At 43.6% G+C, this 21,137-nt stretch overlaps 1 protein-coding gene across 1 annotated transcript in view; it reads right to left on the minus strand.

Moving 5' to 3' along the window:
- Nucleotides 1–21,137, minus strand: part of galnt10 (UDP-N-acetyl-alpha-D-galactosamine:polypeptide N-acetylgalactosaminyltransferase 10 (GalNAc-T10)) — a 138,546-nt gene that overhangs the window by 82,188 nt on the left and 35,221 nt on the right. Inside the window, exons 3-4 of the mRNA XM_083767000.1 lie at nt 19,341–19,479; nt 12,494–12,660 (exon numbers count right to left, since the gene is read on the minus strand). Of these exons, the coding sequence (XP_083623126.1) occupies nt 12,494–12,660; nt 19,341–19,479 (306 nt within the window). The remainder of the gene's footprint in view (nt 1–12,493; nt 12,661–19,340; nt 19,480–21,137) is intronic.

Raw genomic sequence — 21,137 nt, forward strand, 5'->3', positions numbered from 1 at the left:
CGTACCCGTGTGCCTCAGTTGGGTCCATTGTCCTATGTGTGTGATAGCCTACCGTTTTGAACTGCCTGTTGTGTATTTGTATGGCCGACTGTGTGTGTGTGTGTGTGTGTGTGTGTGTGTGTGTGTGTGTGTGTGTGCGCGCGGGGAAGCAGCTCGATTGACGATTGTAGAGGCTGGGATTAATGCAACCCCCATGCCCTGACTGACACACGCACGTGCACACACACACACACACACACACACAGGGAAAAGGGGATTACAGCGAGAGAGAGAGAGAGAGAGAGAGAGAGAGAGAGAGAGAGAGAGAGAGAGAGAGAGAGATTAAGTGAGAGAGTTGTTGTAAATGATCACACCAGCTGTTCTCTGAGCCTCTGGTCATTTCATATATATATATATATATATATATAAATACATACATACATACACACACACACACACACACACACACACATGTACACACATGTACACACACACAAACTACTTTTTCTCTGACAAAAAAAAGAAAAAGAACACAAAAGAAAAAGAAAAACCTAAGCTATGACGAGTATAACTAAGACTAAATAAACTCGGCGAAAAAAGTTTGGAGACTTAACTTTCTTCACTTTACTACTTTACTCGCCCATGCAAGCTGATCCCACAAGTGTTCAATTGGGTTGAGGTCTGGACTCACGGCAGGCCATTCCATCCTCTCTCCACCCCCACATTATGGAGACTCTGTGATGATCCTGCAGGCTCTGTGGGGGGGCGAGCAATGTCATCCTGGAGGATGGCGTTAGGTCACAGATTCTGAAGATATGGGATCGCCAAGTGTTTCCAGAATCTCATCCCGATATCTCAACGCATTGAGATTGCCTTCTATGACGACAAGTTTTGTCTTGCCTGTGAGAGAGATAATGTCCCATACCCGATACCAACCAGGTGTTGTGGCTGCACGTACGGATCTTCCAGACGCTACAGAATTCTCTAAATCTGAGTATCAAATTAATAAAGTGTTAAAATTACCAATATGTGGGTATTTTTTCCTTGTTACTGTGGGAGAGTGCAATATATAAAATACAATGCCAATTGGTATTATTAAAGTGGAGAAATAAATAAAGAATGGACCAAAGTTACGTTTCCGAACTTTATTTTAGAGAGTTTAGAGAATTCCCTCGACACAAAACCTATAGACTAAAATGTTAGGAAGGGACTATACGGTAGAAGAGATCCAGTAGAACTGAAAGGCGTGCCATTTTATCGTTTGGTTGCGTGCTGCTCCAGTTTTTGAACTCTGGAAATAGCAGATTTACAAGCTCACAAGCTGCGATGTGCGGCAAATTGCTGTTCAAGCCGTTACTTTGGGCTCGTTTATCTGACAATTGGACCGATTAATTAATTAAACGACTATAATCGGCCAATGCCGATGTGTTTGCCGATTAATTAATCTCCCATCAATACTATGAACTAAACTATGAATATGCCTGACGACAGGGATATTAGAGGGGCGGGGGCTGAAATTCCCTAAAAGGGCACTTTTAGGGAACAATAGCTGATATACAAGCTCACAACGCGCCGCGCTGCGACACGTTGAGAGCTTGTAGATCTGCTATTTTGCGACCCCCCAAAGCAACTGAGGATGTGGCGTACCGCGCACGGCATGAACTTCTACACGGAGGACGACACATCTGTCCAGCGCGAAATGCTGTGTGCAGCTTCAGGAGGGTTAGGGCAATTATAATAGTTAATAGTTCAGTTCAGGTTCGAAATTAATTCAGCAGCAGCACATTTCAAATACTACTACAAGTGATGTAAAACATGGCTTTCATGCCTCATTTTGTCAGGACCAGGCTGCACGCACGTGCGCACGCACACACACACACACACACACACACACACACACACACACACACACACACACACACAATAAGGCAATTCTCCCGAATGCTCCCTCTGGGTATGGCGTGGGAAGGGGGACAGTTGTTTGAATGCTCCCTTTGGGTATGGCGGGGAAAGGGGGACAGTTGTTTTACAGACGGGTATGAGGGCAGGGGCTGAAGCCCGATTTGATGTCTGCGTGTGCACGTGCGCCTGCATGACACATGGCAGCTGTGAGTCGAGTTCCTGCCATGTGCGCGTGTCATTAAGAAGAGTGACAGCTCGTCAATATAACCTCTCTACATCCATGATGACGGGTCATCTGACATGACGGTCTGATTGACGGGTCACCAGACAGGCTGTCCATCCACAGAGACTTCGGTTACCGTGGCGACATGATGACAAACGGATACAGTGGGACCAAACAGGTGTCACGCTCAACGACAGGCGATGCCGGCTGCTTTTGACATAATCATGTCGCGTTCAATGACAGGCGATGCCGGCTGCTTTGACATAATCATGTCGCGTTCAATGACAGGCGACGCAGGCTGCTTTGACATAATCATGTCGCGTTCAATGACAGGCGATGCAGGCTGCTTTGACATCCTTATAGATGGAGTGCCACGATTTTCTTTCCACCCTAAAACATGATCATCTGGTATTATTGTAATATAAGGAGGAAGAACCTTTTTCCAAAAAGTGTACAGTATCTTTTTAAATCGTGCTTTTATGTGGACACGCCCACCAGTTCATTTAGTATGCCTGGTTTGCCTGGTGGGTGGTGATGGGTGGTGATCCACAAAGCAAAGCAAAGTTACCATGTTTACCCAGGGTAACTGGACTAAGCTCAAGAACTTGTTTACAGCCAGGCCCTGCTCATGGAACATTTCATGGTAGGGGTTCAATGCCTTGCTCAAGGGCACTTCAGCGGTGGTAATTTTAACGTGCCGGTCCAGGGATACGAACTAGCGACCTTCCGATATCAAGACCGCTCCGCAAACCGTTCGGCCACCGCTGCCCCAAACCTGAAGTGAAGCCGCACCCACAGCTGTAGTTGTATGATAAAGGGGGAGGGGTTAGGGGAGGGGCTGGTAATGTGATATCCAGGAAGAAACCCTAAATACAAAGTGAATACACCATTGCACATAAAAACGACTCCAGGGTGTCTAATGAAGTACTGTCACATCATAGACACATGAAAAACTGGAAAAATACAATACACAATACAAAAATTGTGGCACTCCATCTTTTCTCGCTACACGTGACATCGTACACCCTCCAAGAATAACACAGGTCACTATGAGTCAGCAAAAAAAAATACAAATTAAAATAGGGTAAAAATGTTCTGTTGCAAATGTCGCCGTGTTCTGTTGACAAAACGTGAGCATTGAGGTTTCTGCTCCAAATTATTTTCTCACTGCTCGTTTCACCCCCCCCAATGGCAGCTGTATCTCTGAACCGCCATGTGCAGGAAAATGTGTTTCAACAAGATAAGAAGTTTAAGGTACATTAGTTTAGCTCCCAGGTCTGCAGAAAACTCGTCTGCTACTGTCCACAGTGACCAGAATACACAGCAGTCCCTTCTACCCGTTTAACTCACTCATGGCCACTAGAACCCCCAGGCGCTGTTGCTATATCGCCACCATAGACTCTCGTTCTATTGGGCTTAGAATACTCGTCCGTTTCCGGTCCTTGCTAGCGACCGCCCACTAAAAGCTAGTGTGACAATGTTCTATTTAAGAGTCTTTAGAGAGTCTTTAGGCATTCATTCATTTTAAACGTGAGGTAACCGGGATTTAGCATTGAGCCGCTAATCAGTGTTGATTTTGTCGACTACCTTTGCACTGTTAGGTCGTCTCCTCCTTGGTGAGTGGAAGTGATTGGCTGCAAACCAACTGAGCCACTGACTGACTGGCTGCAAACCAACTGAGCCACTGACTGACTGGCTGCAAAACAACTGAGCCACTGACTGACTGGCTGCAAACCAACTGAGCCACTGACTGACTGCAAACCAACTGAGCCACTGACTGACTGACTGCAAACCAACTGAGCCACTGACTGACTGCAAACCAACTGAGCCACTGACTGACTGCAAAACAACTGAGCCACTGATTGACTGCAAACCAACTGAGCCACTGACTGACTGACTGCAAACCAACTGAGCCACTGACTGACTGCAAAACAACTGAGCCACTGACTGACTGCAAACCAACTGAGCCACTGATTGACTGCAAACCAACTGAGCCACTGATTGACTGCAAACCAACTGAGCCACTGATTGACTGACTGCAAACCAACTGAGCCACTGACTGACTGCAAACCAACTGAGCCACTGACTGGCTGCAAACCAACTGAGCCACTGACTGACTGACTGCAAACCAACTGAGCCACTGATTGACTGCAAACCAACTGAGCCACTGATTGACTGCAAACCAACTGAGCCACTGATTGACTGACTGCAAACCAACTGAGCCACTGATTGACTGCAAACCAACTGAGCCACTGATTGATTGACTGCAAACCAACTGAGCCACTGATTGACTGACTGCAAACCAACTGAGCCACTGACTGACTGCAAAACAACTGAGCCACTGACTGACTGCAAACCAACTGAGCCACTGATTGACTGCAAACCAACTGAGCCACTGATTGACTGACTGCAAACCAACTGAGCCACTGACTGACTGCAAACCAACTGAGCCACTGACTGGCTGCAAACCAACTGAGCCACTGACTGACTGCAAACCAACTGAGCCACTGATTGACTGCAAACCAACTGAGCCACTGACTGACTGCAAACCAACTGAGCCACTGATTGACTGACTGCAAACCAACTGAGCCACTGATTGACTGCAAACCAACTGAGCCACTGATTGACTGCAAACCGAAATGGATAATCCGTACAACACATAAAAGGCATTAGTTGTTAAACGTTGCTGAAGTTTTAGTTTAGTTTATTTGATCATCTTCACAGTTACAAAACAGCTTAGTTGTTAACACATGGTTACATAACAAAAAAGGAACTGGAGGTGATCAAAAGGAATAGGCTGAAGCTGAAAGCTTATAAATGCCTATCCTATAAACATCAAAATAAAACAATATACAATCCAAACAATTTAATACCACCATCAAGGAGGTTCACACCAAATGGCGAGAGCCAACCCGATACTGCACCCACCCCCGTGTCACCATAGAGATCCACCAGGATCCCTATAAATTAAATTAAATACCAATCATCATCATCATCATCATAGGTCAAATATGTTATATCATATTATTATATATATACTATATATTACATACCACATATTATATTATATAATATATATGTCAAATATACAAATCATTTTACGATGCACTGTATTTAGCCATGAGGATGTGTTTAAATAGTATCTTGAATCGAGAGATGTGTCTGCTGTGTTTCACCTCCTCGGTCAGGCCATTCCATATTTTTACCCCACAGACAGAAATGCACATGCTCTTCCGGGTGGTGCTAACACAGGGTTGTTGGAAGTTTAGGTCCCATCTTAACTCGTAGCGTCCCTCCCTATCCTTGAACAATTGTAGAACCTTTACAGGAAGTAGTTTATTCCTTACCTTGTACATAATTTGTGCCGATTTGAATTCAACTAAATCTAAGAACTTCAGTGTGGAGGACCTTAAGAACAGTTCATTTGTAGGATTATAGTAGCCTACCTTATGTACTATTCTTAATGCTCTTTTTTGCATTATAATTAGAGGCTGTAGGTTGCTTCTATAGGTGTTTCCCCACACCTCCACGCAATATGTCAGATATGGTAATATTAGTGTGTTATATAGTGTAATCAATGATTTATAATTTAGTATATGTCTGGTTTTGCCTAGTACACCAACACTTCTAGCTAATTTTGAACGAATATATTTTATATGTGGTTTCCAACTGAATTTGTCATCTATAATCACTCCTAAAAATATGTTCTCATTAACTCTTTCTATGTTTACATTGTCGATCTTTAGCTCAACTAGTGAGTTTGGTTGTATTGATTTATTTCCAAAGATCATGAATTTTGTTTTTTTCAGGTTGAGTGATAGTTTATTTGTATCAAACCATAGTTTTAGTTTGCCCAGTTCAAATGAGACCTCCTTCAACAATTGCTGAAGGTTCACCCCAGCACAGAAGATGTTGGTGTCATCAGCAAAGACAACATACTTCAAGATACTTGAAACTTTACATATGTCGTTTATGTATAATATAAATAATTTGGGACCTAAAATTGAACCCTGCGGTACCCCACAGTTAATGGGTGAGCAACTAGATTTATGCTCCCCCATCTGTACGTATTGTTGTCTGTTTTTGATGTAGCTCTTAACCCAACTAAGCCCTACCCCTCTAATCCCATATTTTTCAATTTTTTCCAGTAATATGTCATGATCTATTGTGTCAAATGCCTTTTTTAAGTCAATAAAGATACCAAGGGCGTATTTATTACTGTCGATAGATGTAGTTAGTTCTTCAATTAGCTCAATTAGTGCCATTGTAGTTGACCGGCCAGATCTAAATCCATATTGACTCTCCATAAGAATATTATGTTTATCTATAAAACTGTCCAGCCTTGCAGAAAATATTTTTTCCAGAACTTTTGAAAATTGAGACAGCAGGGATATGGGCCTGTAGTTTGTGAAGCAATGTTTATCACCAGCTTTGTAAACTGGGATAACCTTGGCAGTTTTCATTTGGGTGGGGAAGAAACCTGTTTTGAGTGATAGATTGCAGATATGTGCTAATGGGTCTGCCACAGCACAAATAACCTTCTTCAAAACTGCCATGCTAATACCATCTCCATCTGTGGATGTTTTATTGTTTAACTTGTGGACAATATCTAGTATTTCCTGTTTATCTGTGTTATGTAGGAAGATTGAGGCAGGATTACTTTCATCAGGCAGTTGAGTAACACCACCTCCTAGGGGTGGTTTTATTTCGGCAGCCAGATTTGGACCCACATTCACAAAGAAATTATTAAACTTCTCCACCACCTCATTCATGTTGTTGATTATTATATCATTGTCAGTAAAGTGATCTGTATAGTTGGGGTTTGATCTATTTTTAATAATTGAATTTAATATATTCCATGTACCCTTAATGTTATTTTTATTCTTTTCAAATAGTTTGTTATAGTACTCTTTCTTACCTCTTCTAATAATATCCATTAATTTATTTTTATATATTTTATATTTAGTTTCTTTATCTATGGTTCTATGTTTCATAAAGTCTCTATACAGTTTATTCTTTTTTTTACAAGCATTAGCTAATCCCCTAGTCATCCACGGCTTGTCGACAGTTTTACTATTTTTTTTATATTCGTGTATTGGGCAATTTCTATCATATAATAATAGGAACTTTTCTAGAAAATAGTTATAAGATACATCGACATCCTCAGTTTCATACACATGTTTCCAGTCTTGGGTTGCTAAGTCTCTCTGGAATGTATTTAGAGCTTCCTCTGTTCTTACTCTTTTATATGACGTTGTAATGTGTTCTTTCGTCTTCATGTTGTGGTCACAGTTTAAGATTGCAAAGATCGGCAGATGGTCACTAATGTCGTTTATTAGTATGCCGCTCACTATATTGTTGTCCATGTTATTAGTGAATATATTATCTAATATAGTAGCTGAGTGTGTGGTTATTCTAGTTGGTTTTGTTATAATGGGATATAAACTCATACTATACATCGCAGCCATGAATTCATCAATTAGTGAATTATGTTTAGGGTTCAAAAGGTCAAGGTTAAAATCTCCACAGATATAGGCAACCTTGTGCTCGATCTTTGCAAACGTCCCCTCCATAAAGCATTTGAAGGCCTCAACGCTATTATCTGGAGCTCTGTAAACACAGCTGACAATGATGTTTCTCTTTTTTCTCAAGGAGATCTCTACAGTGACACATTCACATACATCATCAACAGCAGCAGTCATGCCATCTACAATATTATATGTTAATCTATTGTCTACATATAGAGCAGTCCCCCCTCCAACTTTATTTGATCGGTTTATAAAATTGAGGTTGTAGCCCTCCATCTCAAAGTCCACCCCCCTCTCCAGGCTGAGCCAAGTTTCAGAAATAGCAATTATATTGAAGGGTGTGCTAAACTGTCTCAGATATTCTTTAATATTGTTAAAGTTAGCATAAAGACTCCTACTGTTGAAGTGTATGACTGATATACCATGATCACATTTTATGTTGTTAAACTGAGTCTCTGAAGTAAGACGTAACAGCAGAAGTAAGAAGTAACAGCAGTTGTCGTTTACATTCATAAAGAAGTTACTCTCAGGATCAATGTCTCGGTTCATATCATGCATGATGAAACGTTAGGGCAAGCAGAGTCATATAGTGCCAGCCCAGTGGCGGCATGTAATGTGCACGCGTCGGCGCGCACAGCATTGCAATGCGCACACACACACACACACACCCACACTGCACAGCCACGCACGCATACACACAGAGAGACAGAGAGAGAGAAAGAGAGAGAGAGAGAGAGAGAGAGCGCAGCACGGCATTAGTTCGAGCAGTCTTTCACGAAAAAAGGGGGAAATAATGGTGATGAAGAACCAAAAAAAGCGTTCCATAGCGCCGGGAGTAAACCCAACAGTCCGATGCAAGAGCACGGTTCCAAAAAGGGAAAATAATTCTTTGCTTATATGTAATGTCAACAAGAAGAACAACATGTGAACAGAGATTCCTATGGCAGGCGGCTTCAGCCATGCAAAGATCACAGTGCATAAGACAAAATAAATGGTTAAGTTGGGAGAAAAAAGTAGAGAAGTTCCAACTTTCCTTCTGACCAGGAAAATAAACTGTGGCCATGCCATGCCCAAATAGATAATCCAAAGAAGAATCCAAAAAATTATCAATAGTAGTAGCGCTAGCTTCTTTGCTACATATCTATTTCTAGCCCACTGGGCCGAGGAGGCAGCAGCATCACTTGTATTCATCAAGGTCTTTCAGTTCTCTTACCATCACTGTCTTCTCTTCCTCAGGAGTGGATCCATTTAGCCGTATGAGCACTTTACAGTTCCTGGTCCACGTTGATTTTATGTTGCCCTTCTTCTTCAGGGAGCGAGCCTCTCGTGCAATTTCGGCATTCTTCCTGGTAAGGTGCTCGTTCAGGTAAACCTGGGTCCCCTGGCTCCCAACAGAGGAGTGACTCGTATCACTGCGTGTCCATCGTCACATCACACCTGGTGACATGCTGAACTTTGCAGTGTTGTAATCCAGTCATGCTTGATGTCAGTCCTACTATTGAGCAGAACATAAGCCACCGATGCCAATGGGGAACAGCTAGGCTCATGATGGCTGGTGTGAGGGAGAGTTCAGCTCAAAGCCTTAACTTACCACAAAGATATATATATATATATATATATATATATATATATATATATATAGGATATGATTGATTAAAATGCACCCATATATGATTATGATTAGAATGCAGCTGGAGATAATGTGACATTTGAAAGCAGGTGGAAATTACACTGTCCAAGTCGACAAGTCGACAGCAGGAGAGGAGAGGAGAGGAGAGGAGAGGAGAGGAGAGGAGAGGAGAGGAGAGGAGAGGAGAGTCATTCGACAGCAGGAGAGGAGAGGAGAGGAGAGGAGAGGAGAGGAGAGGAGAGGAGAGGAGAGGAGAGGAGAGGAGAGGAGAGGAGAGGAGAGGAGAGGAGAGGAGAGGAGAGGAGAGGAGAGGAGAGGAGAGGAGAGGAGAGGAGAGGAGAGGAGAGGAGAGGAGAGGAGAGGAGAGGAGAGGAGAGGAGAGGAGAGGAGAGGAGAAACGGAGAGGAGAGGAGAGGAGAGGTAAATGGACCCTAACGGGCTAGCCTGGAACAGACCTATGCTTTCAATGGCATAGGCAGCTCCCGGCAGGATCCGCCGGCAGAAACAAGACGGCACCTGCAGCAGATGAGCTTAATTAATTAGAGAGACGGAGAGAGAGAGAGAGAGAGAGAGAGAGAGAGAGAGAGAGAGAGAGAGAGAGAGAGAGAGAGAGAGAGATGTGTGTGCGTGGGGCGTGCGCGCGCGTGTGTGTGTGTGTCAATTGAATAAGGCTGCAGTCCATCAGTAATTAGCAGATAGAGAGAGAACCGTTTCACGCTACTGTATGCCACAATTGAATGGGATTTTTCCCAGACTTGTTTTTTGAGTGGTGCAACCACTCCTACAACCAGCAATGTCCGTATGTATGTGTACACCTATGTATGTATGTATGTATGTATGTATGTATGTGTTGTTCACCTATGCATGTGACGTTAATGAGCACCAGTATATGACTATTAGTACCAGTAGGGGGCGCCAGAAACCGAGAGAGAGAGAGAGAGAGAGAGAGAGTGCTGCTCTGTTGCCTGCTAGAGAGAGAGAGAGAGAGAGAGAGAGAGAGAGAGGTGGGGGGAGTTGCACCACTCAGTTCACACAGATGTTTTTTTTTTCTTTCCTGGAAATAAAAACGTCTGTGTTTCCGAGGCTAAAACAGGGGCAGACAGGTGTAGAAGGTAACACACTCACTGCTTCATTCATTCAGTTTCTCCTGTATGAAAACCTATATTCCTTATCCCATTTTTGAACGACTGACATAGAATCATAGCTTTTTCAGAAAACTGTCAGGATGTAGAAGACATTTTTAGAATCTGATCTCAGGTCAGAATGGGTTATTCATGAGTTGATGCTTTTTCTTTCTCTTCACACTGAAGGCATCTGGAGCAGAAGGTCTTTGATATGAAGATCACAACAACAACCAACAGAAAAAGTTTGACTGGAAAAAATAAAAATAAATAAAACAAGCCATGACTTTCCTCTGACTTCTTTGAATTGAAAAAATAATAATAAGTACAGATAAATAAAATAAAATGGGTGCTGGATGTTCTTTCATCTCTTTGTTCTTTTTGTGTTTAATTAAACATTGTAGACAACTATAGACCAGAGTCGATGGGAAATTAATAATCATTCGAGCATTCAAGTATTTTCAGTGTTGAAACTACACAATCCGGGACATTATGATCATTCATTAACCCATTTAGACCTGAGGCCGAATCAAAAAAGAAATAAATTGGTTTTTCAGAAATCTTTTAGGATTTGGAAAACCTGTTTCCAATCCTGTCAGAGTGGTGCTCAACCTTTTTCACGTTGAGGACCCCCAGATTTACCTGTATTTGGCCACGGATCCCCACCCCCCACTCCCCCCACCCCCCCGCCGCCCACATCTGAAAATATGTTGTCCGAGAAGCAAAGATACAAGTTAAAAACGTTCGCTCTGAGCGAATATATATAGCCTATTCAAAAATGTGTGCCACATTTTCACGATAAAAAAAAAAAAAAAAAAAAATCAACAGCTATAAGTATAACATAATGCTTAAAGGGGTTCCTGTCCTGAATGGGTTGACACACAGTTACTACAGCGTTCAACTCTGGTGTCGGGTACAGGACAGGCTGATTAGTCCCGCGGTGGCAGCTGAGCGGAGATCTTCGCCTACAAACATGTCTGGTTACTAACCAGGCACAGGGGCTGAAATCCCTTAAGAGGGCACTTTTGGCCCAAAATAGCTGCTCTACAAGCTCACAAGAGCTTGTAGAGCTGCTATTTTGTAGAGCAGCTTTATCTACTGGAGATGCGGTGTACGGCATGGATTTCTAAACAAATGAGTTCAGGAGACTTCAGGAAAAGAAAAGAAAAGAAAATCTCCTGAATGCTGCCTCCAGGTATGGCATGGAAAGCAGTGGCATTTGCATTTCTTTCACCGTAGTAAATGCTGCATTGGTGGTCTGGAGAGGGTTGTTTTATCAGACGGGTAAAAGGGCAGGGGCTGAAGCCCCCGTTGATATCTACTGTATGTGTGCATGTCCCCGGGTGTAGCGATAACTGCATCGAACAATCAATTTTAATTTCAAGAATCAAAGTATATCGAAATGAAAACAGCAACATTGACTATGTATCGAAACGTTTTGCTATGCAAACAATTGATTGTATATCAATACTACATTTTTGTGTGCGTGGTATTTAGCCATTTTTAGAAGAGAAAAAATAACAAATGGACCTGACGGGTCCATTTGGTTCCATTTGTACAATCTCAGAGTTAAATTAACATTGATTTTACAATATACATTGGGGGTCCCAGACATAGAAATGCCATTAAATGGGGGTCCGTAGACTAATGCATGTTAAACTGGGGGTCCTTGAAATTAAACAGGTTCAGAATCACTGCTAGAGCCGTAAAAATGTTCTCTCATGGCGGTCCCTGGCATATCTTTTCAAATGGGGGTCTGCAGGGAAGTACACCAGGCACTAATTCTCCCATTCTCCATTCCAGGCTATTGTCTCAGCAAAGACTCAACTTTACACTTGTCGGCCGAGCGCAAATCAAAACAACATGCACATGATTATGAATATAACAAGATGCTAGCGTTAGCACGGGCTAGGCACGCACGCACACGCACACACACACACACACAAATAATAATTTTAATAAAGGCCTCAGTCACAGTCGGAAGATATCCAGTCTGCTGTGCGTCTGTACACATGTGTGTGTGTGTGTGTGTGTGTGTGTGTGTGTGTGTGTGTGTGTGTGTGTGTGTGTGTGTGTGTGTGTGTGTGTGTGTGTGTGTGTGCGTGCGTACCTTTATCACTGAAGTCGTCCACCAGGATGAGCTCGTGGAGGAGGTCGGGGGGCGAGCGGTTCAGGACGCTGTGGACCGTCCTCAGCAGAGACGACCAGCCCTCGTTGTGGAACGGGATGATGACGCTGCTGTTGGGGAGACGCTCCGAGTACAGCTTCTGTTTGCAGCTGGAAGGAACCACAGACACAGTGTAAACCAGCTGGAAGGAACCACAGACACAGTGTAAACCAGCTGGAAGGAACCACAGACACAGTGTAAACCAGCTGGAAGGAACCACAGACACAGTGTAAACCAGCTGGAAGGAACCACAGACACAGTGTAAACCAGCTGGAAGGAACCACAGACACAGTGTAAACCAGCTGGAAGGAACCACAGACACAGTGTAAACCAGCTGGAAGGAACCACAGACACAGTGTAAACCAGCTGGAAGGAACCACAGACACAGTGTAAACCAGCTGGAAGGAACCACAGACACAGTGTAAACCAGCTGGAAGGAACCACAGACACAGTGTAAACCAGCTGGAAGGAACCACAGACACAGTGTAAACCAGCTGGAAGGAACCACAGACACAGTGTAAACCAGCTGGAAGCACAGCGACAGACACAGTGTAAACCAGCTGGAAGCACAGCGACAGACACAGTGTAAACCAGCTGGAAGGAACCACAGACACAGTGTAAACCAGCTGGAAGCACAGCGACAGACACAGTGTAAACCAGCTGGAAGGAACCACAGACACAGTGTAAACCAGCTGGAAGCACAGCGACAGACACAGTGTAAACCAGCTGGAAGCACAGCGACAGACACCAGCGCTTCCCAAACCTTTTCATGTCAAGGACCCCCAAAAGTAACCCCATAAGAGAAGATCTTTGCAGCTCTAGTAGTGATTTTCAACCATTTTAATTTCAAGGACCCCCCAGTTTGACATGCAACAGGCTATGGACCCCCCATTTAATGGCATTTCTATCTCTAAGACCCCAATTTATATCGTAGAATCCATGTTAATTTATAAATGGAACCATCCATGTGGTTCCATCTGTACACTCTCAGAGTTACAGACCCATAAAGGGTCCATTTGGTTGCAAACTATCATTTAGCTAATGGGGACCCCCTGGGACTCCCTCAAGGACCCCGGACCCCCACTTTGGGAACCACTGTTGTAAACTAAACGCTGCTGTCAGGATAGTCTCGCGTACAGTATATAGCCAGACAGCTATTCCACAACCTCTGAATGGCTCTATACTGTAGTAGTGGTTCCCAAAGTCTTTAGCCCATGAGGCCGTGGTCTCTCTGGCAGCGATATATATATAGGATAGACAATGCAATTATTATCGGCAGGGAATTACTTGACCACTTTCAACCTGCCGTCTGACGGGTCAGGCATTCAGACAATGTATTGAACACAACAAAACCACAAACAAGTGGGAGTGCGAGTGTGTGTGCGAGTGCGTGTGCGACTGTGCGCGTGTGCGTGCAGTCTACTGTGGGCAGGTGGATCGATGCGGCGCGTCGACCGTGCAGAACTAGGATGGCAGAGGATTGATTCCAAACAGCTGTGTCACTTAATCAAAGAGAGGCGGATGCGAGCAGCTCCTCAAGCCGAGTCGAGTCTGTTTGGAAGTGATTCAGAGACTCAGAATACCCAAATAGCATTGATCACGCCTCCAGGTCTTTAGGGGAATAAGACACGCAAAATACAGCCCATAATGTCTACTAAATCTAAAAAAATCACACCTGTGTGAACCGAGTGGTGCAACTCCCCTCTCTCTCCCCCTCTCTCCCGCTCTCTCCCCCTCTCTCTCTCTCCCCCTCTCCCTCTCCCTCTCCCTCTCCCTCTCCCTCTCTCTCTCCCTCTCTCTCTCCCTCTCTCTCTCTCTCTCTGCTCCGTCAGATTAGCCTTATTATGGATATCAATGAACCTAGACAGTCAGAAGTTCGATTTGCGTCCAGCAGGTGGCAGCCATGTCACATACTTCTCTCGTTCCAATTTCACGCATGCGCATACGTGCTCTTGACTGACTGATACACACGGACATTCCTGGTTGTAGGAGTGGTTGCACCACTCAAAAAAAAAAAACATATCTATATATATATATATATATATATATATGTGTGTGTGTTTCTATATCAGTGGTTCTCAAGCTATTTAATGTCAAGAAATGCAAAATGTGTATGTAATTGGCTGCTGACCCCCATCTGAAAATATGTTGTTCCAGGGACACCCCAGCAGTGTTCATTTTGTCGACTAAAACTAAGACTAAAGACTAAGTCGACTAAGGTTTTTCAGAAGACTAAATAGGACTAAGACTAAATGGCGTGTTATTTAAAACACTAAGACTATAAGACTAAATCAAAATATTGTGGAAAAAGGTAACACAAGATCTAAAAGCTCGTAGCGCGGCACTCGGTGCTATGAGCTGCACTCGGTGCTATGAGCTGCACTCGGTGCTATGAGCCTGTAGATCTGCTATTTTTCAAACAGCTAGAGTTTACAATAAGGGTTAAAGTGGTTAAAAGCTATAAGATGACACAGGTGCGTTCCAGGCGTTAATGGCCTAATTAGACTAATCTCCATCTGTCATGGTCCACCACAGTGCAGTGCAGCAGTCAGTATATATGGTCAATGACACATGTTAGTTAGTACCAAACGACTTTGCCGTCAGGTATTCAACCTGTCAGCTTCTTAATCCTCACTTCCAGCGACAACGAGTCCTGGTGGTGCACTTTTTTTTATTTGGGATTAGATTGATCCGTGTCTGGGGGGGGGGGGGGGGGGAGAGAGAGAGAGAGAGAGAGAGAGAGAGAGAGAGAGAGAGAGAGACTTCAAAGGAGGTTTAGACAGTTTTTTGGTTTAGACTAGTCATTGGTTAGACCAGTCATTAGTCCTACAACTACAACCTATCTCAAACCCTCACCCTAAACCTAACCTCCCACGGGGCAGCACACCTAAACCTAACCTTAACCCATGTCTAACCAATGACTAGTCTAAACTAAGTATGCACCCCAACAAGAAGAGAGTGATCGACTGAAACAGAATGTTAAGGCCCAGGTTATTATTATAAAATATGAAAGGTTCAGGGAAAATTGCTTGGCGCCTTTCAAGCTATGTTCTCTATCCACCCTCTTGAAACCAAATACCACAGATAGACCGGCACGCTGTTGTGAGCTGTTGTGAGCTTAGGCAGATTGTATATTACAAAAGAACCCTGTATATGACTAGGTGATGTAATGATGATGTAAAACAAACATTAAATTATCTTTATTGTTAATCTCCGTCCTGAGCGCTGGGCGTTTACTATTTGATAGGCGCTCGGGGTGTTAATGGCGTTTTTAAAACAAACATTGAACTAAAAACAAACATTAGACCTGTATATATAGGAGGGGCTATAGCGCCCTTCACAAACTCACACCTGTGTGAAGTGAGGGGAGCTCTTATGATCATCATCTCATTCTGGCCAATCACAATCTCCCACCCAATCACGCCAGCCAATCACAATTTGTGTCCTCACTTTTGTCTTCAATGTTTGCGTTTACACAGACCCTCAAAGCTGGACATAGGAGGGGCTAGCGCCCCTCACAAACAATATATAAAAAAGGGGAAACATCTGTTGCATAATTGGCGAATGCCGATGTTGTAAAAAAACAAAGCTTGCGCACAACTTATCTCTCACCACTACAAGGGGTTCAATGGGTTACGTCATCCACATATGTCGGCGTTGTCCCTCGGAACCAGTGTCTTTACATAAACATACTGTATATAGCTGCGTCCTCAGCCAATATCGGCCAAACCAATACACGTCTCCCTAATAGGGAGACACAGGAGAGAAGACTGGCCTAGACTATTAGTCCTACACACCACCTCTCTCTCTCTCAGCTTCCAAACAAATCTGGATCGATAGAAACACATATTCAATTACTCACCAAAAAACCACAGACTGAAAGCCTTACCTTTGAAGAAAGCGCTCTATTCATTATGTATGGACCGTGTTTGTGTAGTTTTTTTATTTGACTCTTAGTTCTGCCTACAGTACCTGGCCCCCAGGTAACAGTTTAGTTTCATTTCCTTGCCATGTCTTTAAACCCTGTAGGACTTTACATTCTTTCAAATCTTGCAAATCTTCAAAGTAAAATCACACCCGTGTGAAGTGAGCGGCGCTCTTATCATTATACATCATCCTACATCATCTCATGAACAACTGAATTCATGTGATTGGTTCGCCAATTTGCTCGTCTACATATGACGTAAATTCTCCCTTCACTGTCAACGGCATTTAATGTTTGTGTTGCCACACATTTACGTCGTCTTTGACGGACATATGACCTAATTTCTCCTTGCATTGTCAATGACAAATATGAGACGTGTGGGGACAAAAGCTGTATATATAACATTATTATGACTATTATTATTATAATTTCCACCTCCCCCTCAGCTCCCAAACTAATCTGTATCAATAGAGAAAACGTTATTACAGAGAGAGAGAAAGTATTCCGTTGGGATTCAGTCACCAACTAGGTCTCCTCAGGACGGACTCTGACACATGACTGGTATGGTTTAATAACCCCTTTTGATACTTTAGCTATTGAAAAATAGCTAAATGTTTTTGGTGCTCAACCTTTTTTCGTGTCAAGGACCACCCTACCCAGCCCGTTCCCCCATCTGAAATTATGGTGTTCCAGGGACCCCCCAGAAGCAAATATTTGAGTTGAAAAACGTTCACTCTGAAAGAATTCAAAGATTTGATCCACATTTTCACGTTTTTTTCAAAAATAGCAGATCTACAAGCTCGTAGCACGGCACTCTGTGCCACGCTATGAGCTTGTAGATCTGCTATTTTCCAATAGCTAAAGTCAACCATAATGCTTAAAACACCAAAAGGGGCTCCCAACTTCCCGCCCTAAAGGGGTTTTAAGCAAAAGTATGAATAGTGCAGTGTAGCTATGCTCTGATACAAGCAGAAGTCCCGTATTCAAAATGCACTCGAGTAAAAAGAACAAAAGTATCAAAATAGCATCAAGAATATTTTAAGACCAACTCTCAAGTTCATGATTATAATACTAGACAATCTGACAATATTCATCCTCCCTTCAGCCGTACCACTCTCCAGCCAGTTCTCCATTAAAGTCAGAGGTTCTTTACTCTGGAATTCACACGTATTCGTACGTATTGTCACCTCCTCATCACTCTGTAACTTTAAACACATTGAATGCCAAACATACATGTCTTTTTTTATTTTTTATTTAACCTTTATTTAACCAGTAAAATCACATTGAGACGGCGTCTCGTTTACAACGTATCAATCAATCAATCCGTCACTGCCAGTGTCCCATGCACTGGACTCTCTTTCCCTTGTTTTCTGCCCTTAGCCGTTAAATAAAGCTGTTAATGTGAGGTGGAAGGTTCATTATGTGCTGTGCTCCGATAAGACAGAGAGGCACTCCAGATAAGAGAATAATGTTGCCATCAATTATTAACAGCTTTGAGCCTGCCGTGTATGCACTGTACTAATGCATGTCTTTGACAACGCTGCATAGCGTGGTGTTCAAACATTGTTGTCCGTGGATCGGATCCCATTGAGACAAGCATCTATGACAAACACAGTGCCGAGGGCATCCTCCATGCAAAAGAAATAGACCTGTGCATGCCCGTCGCAGTCGGCCACCGGCCTACTTGGGAACGATGCAACTTGGGAACCCAATGATATACGTTATAGCCATAGCACCCGTTTTAACTGTCAGTCGGTGTCCCACATGGAGATCTGTGTATGTGCCTGTGTGTGTGAAGACTGCAAACTGAAAAGTGTACTTGGCAATCAATTCGGCCCACTGGCAGAGCCTGGCCCAGGTGAAAGGAGTTGGCCTCATTAGGCCCACTGGCAGAGCCTGGCCCAGGTGAAAGGAGTTGTCCTCATTAGGCCCACTGGCAGAGCCTGGCCCAGGTGAAAGGAGTTGGCCTCATTAGGCCCACTGGCAGAGCCTGGCCCAGGTGAAAGGAGTTGTCCTCATTAGGCCCACTGGCAGAGCCTGGCCCAGGTGAAAGGAGTTGGCCTCATTAGGCCCACTGGCAGAGCCTGGCCCAGGTGAAAGGAGTTGGCCTCATTAGGCCCACTGGCAGAGCCTGGCCCAGGTGAAAGGAGTTGGCCTCATTAGGCCCACTGGCAGAGCCTGGCCCAGGTGAAAGGAGTTGTCCTCATTAGGCCCACTGGCAGAGCCTGGCCCAGGTGAAAGGAGTTGGCCTCATTAGGCCCACTGGCAGAGCCTGACCAGAGCCTTTTGTGGTGGTTCTGGAGAACCGTGGGTCTGACCGACTCGATACCTGGCACTGCACTCCCTGTGGGGGTGTGGAACGCGTGTGTCGAATGTGAAGTCGGTGGGTCAAATGGTTCTCGAGTTACGTGCATTACAACCGTACACACACGCACACACGTATGTACGCAAGCACGCACGCAGAGACGTGGCACATTTATAGTAGGATATACGTCACGTTTCTGAATAGAATAGTGTCTGGAAGTGGCGGTCAAGAGGCACTACTTAAAGAGGTGGTGGTGGTTGTTGTGCTTTAATGGCTAATTCACAGCGCCCGCCCCCGCCTGGCCCCACTGCTACTAGTAGCAGGGAGGGCCGAAGCAACTCCCTACTACTAGTAAGAAGTATAGGGTACATGCGCATGCATAAAGTGAATGGCATATCGTGTGGCAAATCGAGTGGCAAAGTAACATTTGTTTTTTTCTGTCCACGGGTGGGTCACACACACACACACACACACACACACACACACACACACACACACACACACACACACACACACACACACACACACACACACACACACACACAGACGGGGAGACTCACTTTGGGTGCCTGATGTCGGGCACAGAGCGGTTGAGGGAGATCCTGTCGCTGACGTAGATGTTGAATCCATTCTCCCTGTAGGCTGCATCCACCCGGTCAGCCTCGCTGAGGGGAAACGCCTTGCCCTGCTCACCATTACCTGTTACACACACACACACACACACACACACACATAGATTAACCCATTTAGACCTGAGTTCGATTCTACAAATGTCTTCTAAAACATGAAAGTTTTTCTGAAAAACCTGTTTCTACAGTATGTCAGTGGTTCTCAAACATTGTCATGTGAAGGACCCCAAGAAATATATGTAATTGGCCGCCGACCCCCAGAAGCAAAGATTTGAGTTAAAAACGCTCACTCTGAAAGAATATATATTCAGATTTGTGCCACATTTTCACGATTTTTCAAAAATAACAGACCTACAAGCTCGTATCTGCTATTTTCCAATAGCTAAAGTATAATATAATGCTTGAAACACCAAAAAGGGGTTCCACCCAGAATGGGTTAAATATGTTGTATTTGGATCTGCACAAGAACCGGATCCCAACCGGATACAACTGCTGCACAAGTGCACCCATTGTTGTTTTTGGCAGCAAATTTCTATTTTAGATTTAGTCATATAGTCTCTTGAATGGTTTTAATTTAGTTTCAGTCACCCAGAATGTTTTAGTGTTAGTCTAGTTTCAGTCAACTAAATATCATAAGATTTTAGTCGACTAAATCTACGACTAAAATGTATTTTGGCGGGCCTTGATGCAGTCATAATGACTGATTTTACACTTGCTGAAAATAGCCGATCTACAAGCTACGAACTTGTAGATCGGCTATTTTCAGTTATACTGGATCTCTTTTCCACTTCAACATTTTAGTCGACACTAGTGTTTATTTGTTGACAAAATTGACAGTATATTTAGTCTTAGTTTTAGTGATTACCGTATATGGTTTAGTATATATTTAGTTTTTATGTCGTTTTTGTCAGTGAAAAATGGTAGTCGACGAACATTTTTCGTCTTAGTATTAGTCAACGAAATCAACACTGCTTAACACACAGAAATAAAGACAGCATATTGATGACATACTACTACACTACTAGACTTTTTTTTAAGCCACTTAAGGATCGTGGTCGTTTCGAGGAAGGAATCTGATTGGTTTAAAACCAGCTTCCTAGCCGTGCTTAAACCACGATATTGGAACACTTAATCAAAACAAAGAAATCACCTGCTCTGTTCTCCCAGAGTGCAGCAGACTTGGTGGCTAGGCTAGCTAGTTTCTTGGGACATTTGTGGTCGTAGTGGCTATACATCTGTCATTAAAAAGATATGATTTGTGTTCTTTATCGTCATTCGTCATTAATGCATGTAGGAATCGCAGGTGTGCATTAATGATGATAAAGAACACCCTCTGGTGTAATATTGCTTAAATTAAACATTGTCGTCTCCAGATAGACAGACTGCCCATAATAGCTGAGACAGAACCGTATTTAGCCAACTTGTTTGCATTTGTCTTTTGCAATCCTCCCAAGGATGGTGGGCCCCCGAGCACAAGTTTGTGAACATGGTCCAGACTCCCAAACACAAGGACAATTATATCCACCAAAGGCAGATTTTTAGCAATCTGGGTAACAATAACATCCATATTAGGAACCTATCTTCCTCACGCACGCACGCACACGCACACACACACACACACACACACACACACACACACACACACACACACACACACACACACACACACACACACACACACACACACACACACACACACACACACACACACACACACACACACACACA

The sequence above is a fragment of the Protomyctophum parallelum genome, assembly GCF_964188405.1.
Source record: "Protomyctophum parallelum genome assembly, chromosome: 1".
NCBI classification, from domain to species: Eukaryota; Metazoa; Chordata; class Actinopteri; order Myctophiformes; family Myctophidae; genus Protomyctophum; species Protomyctophum parallelum.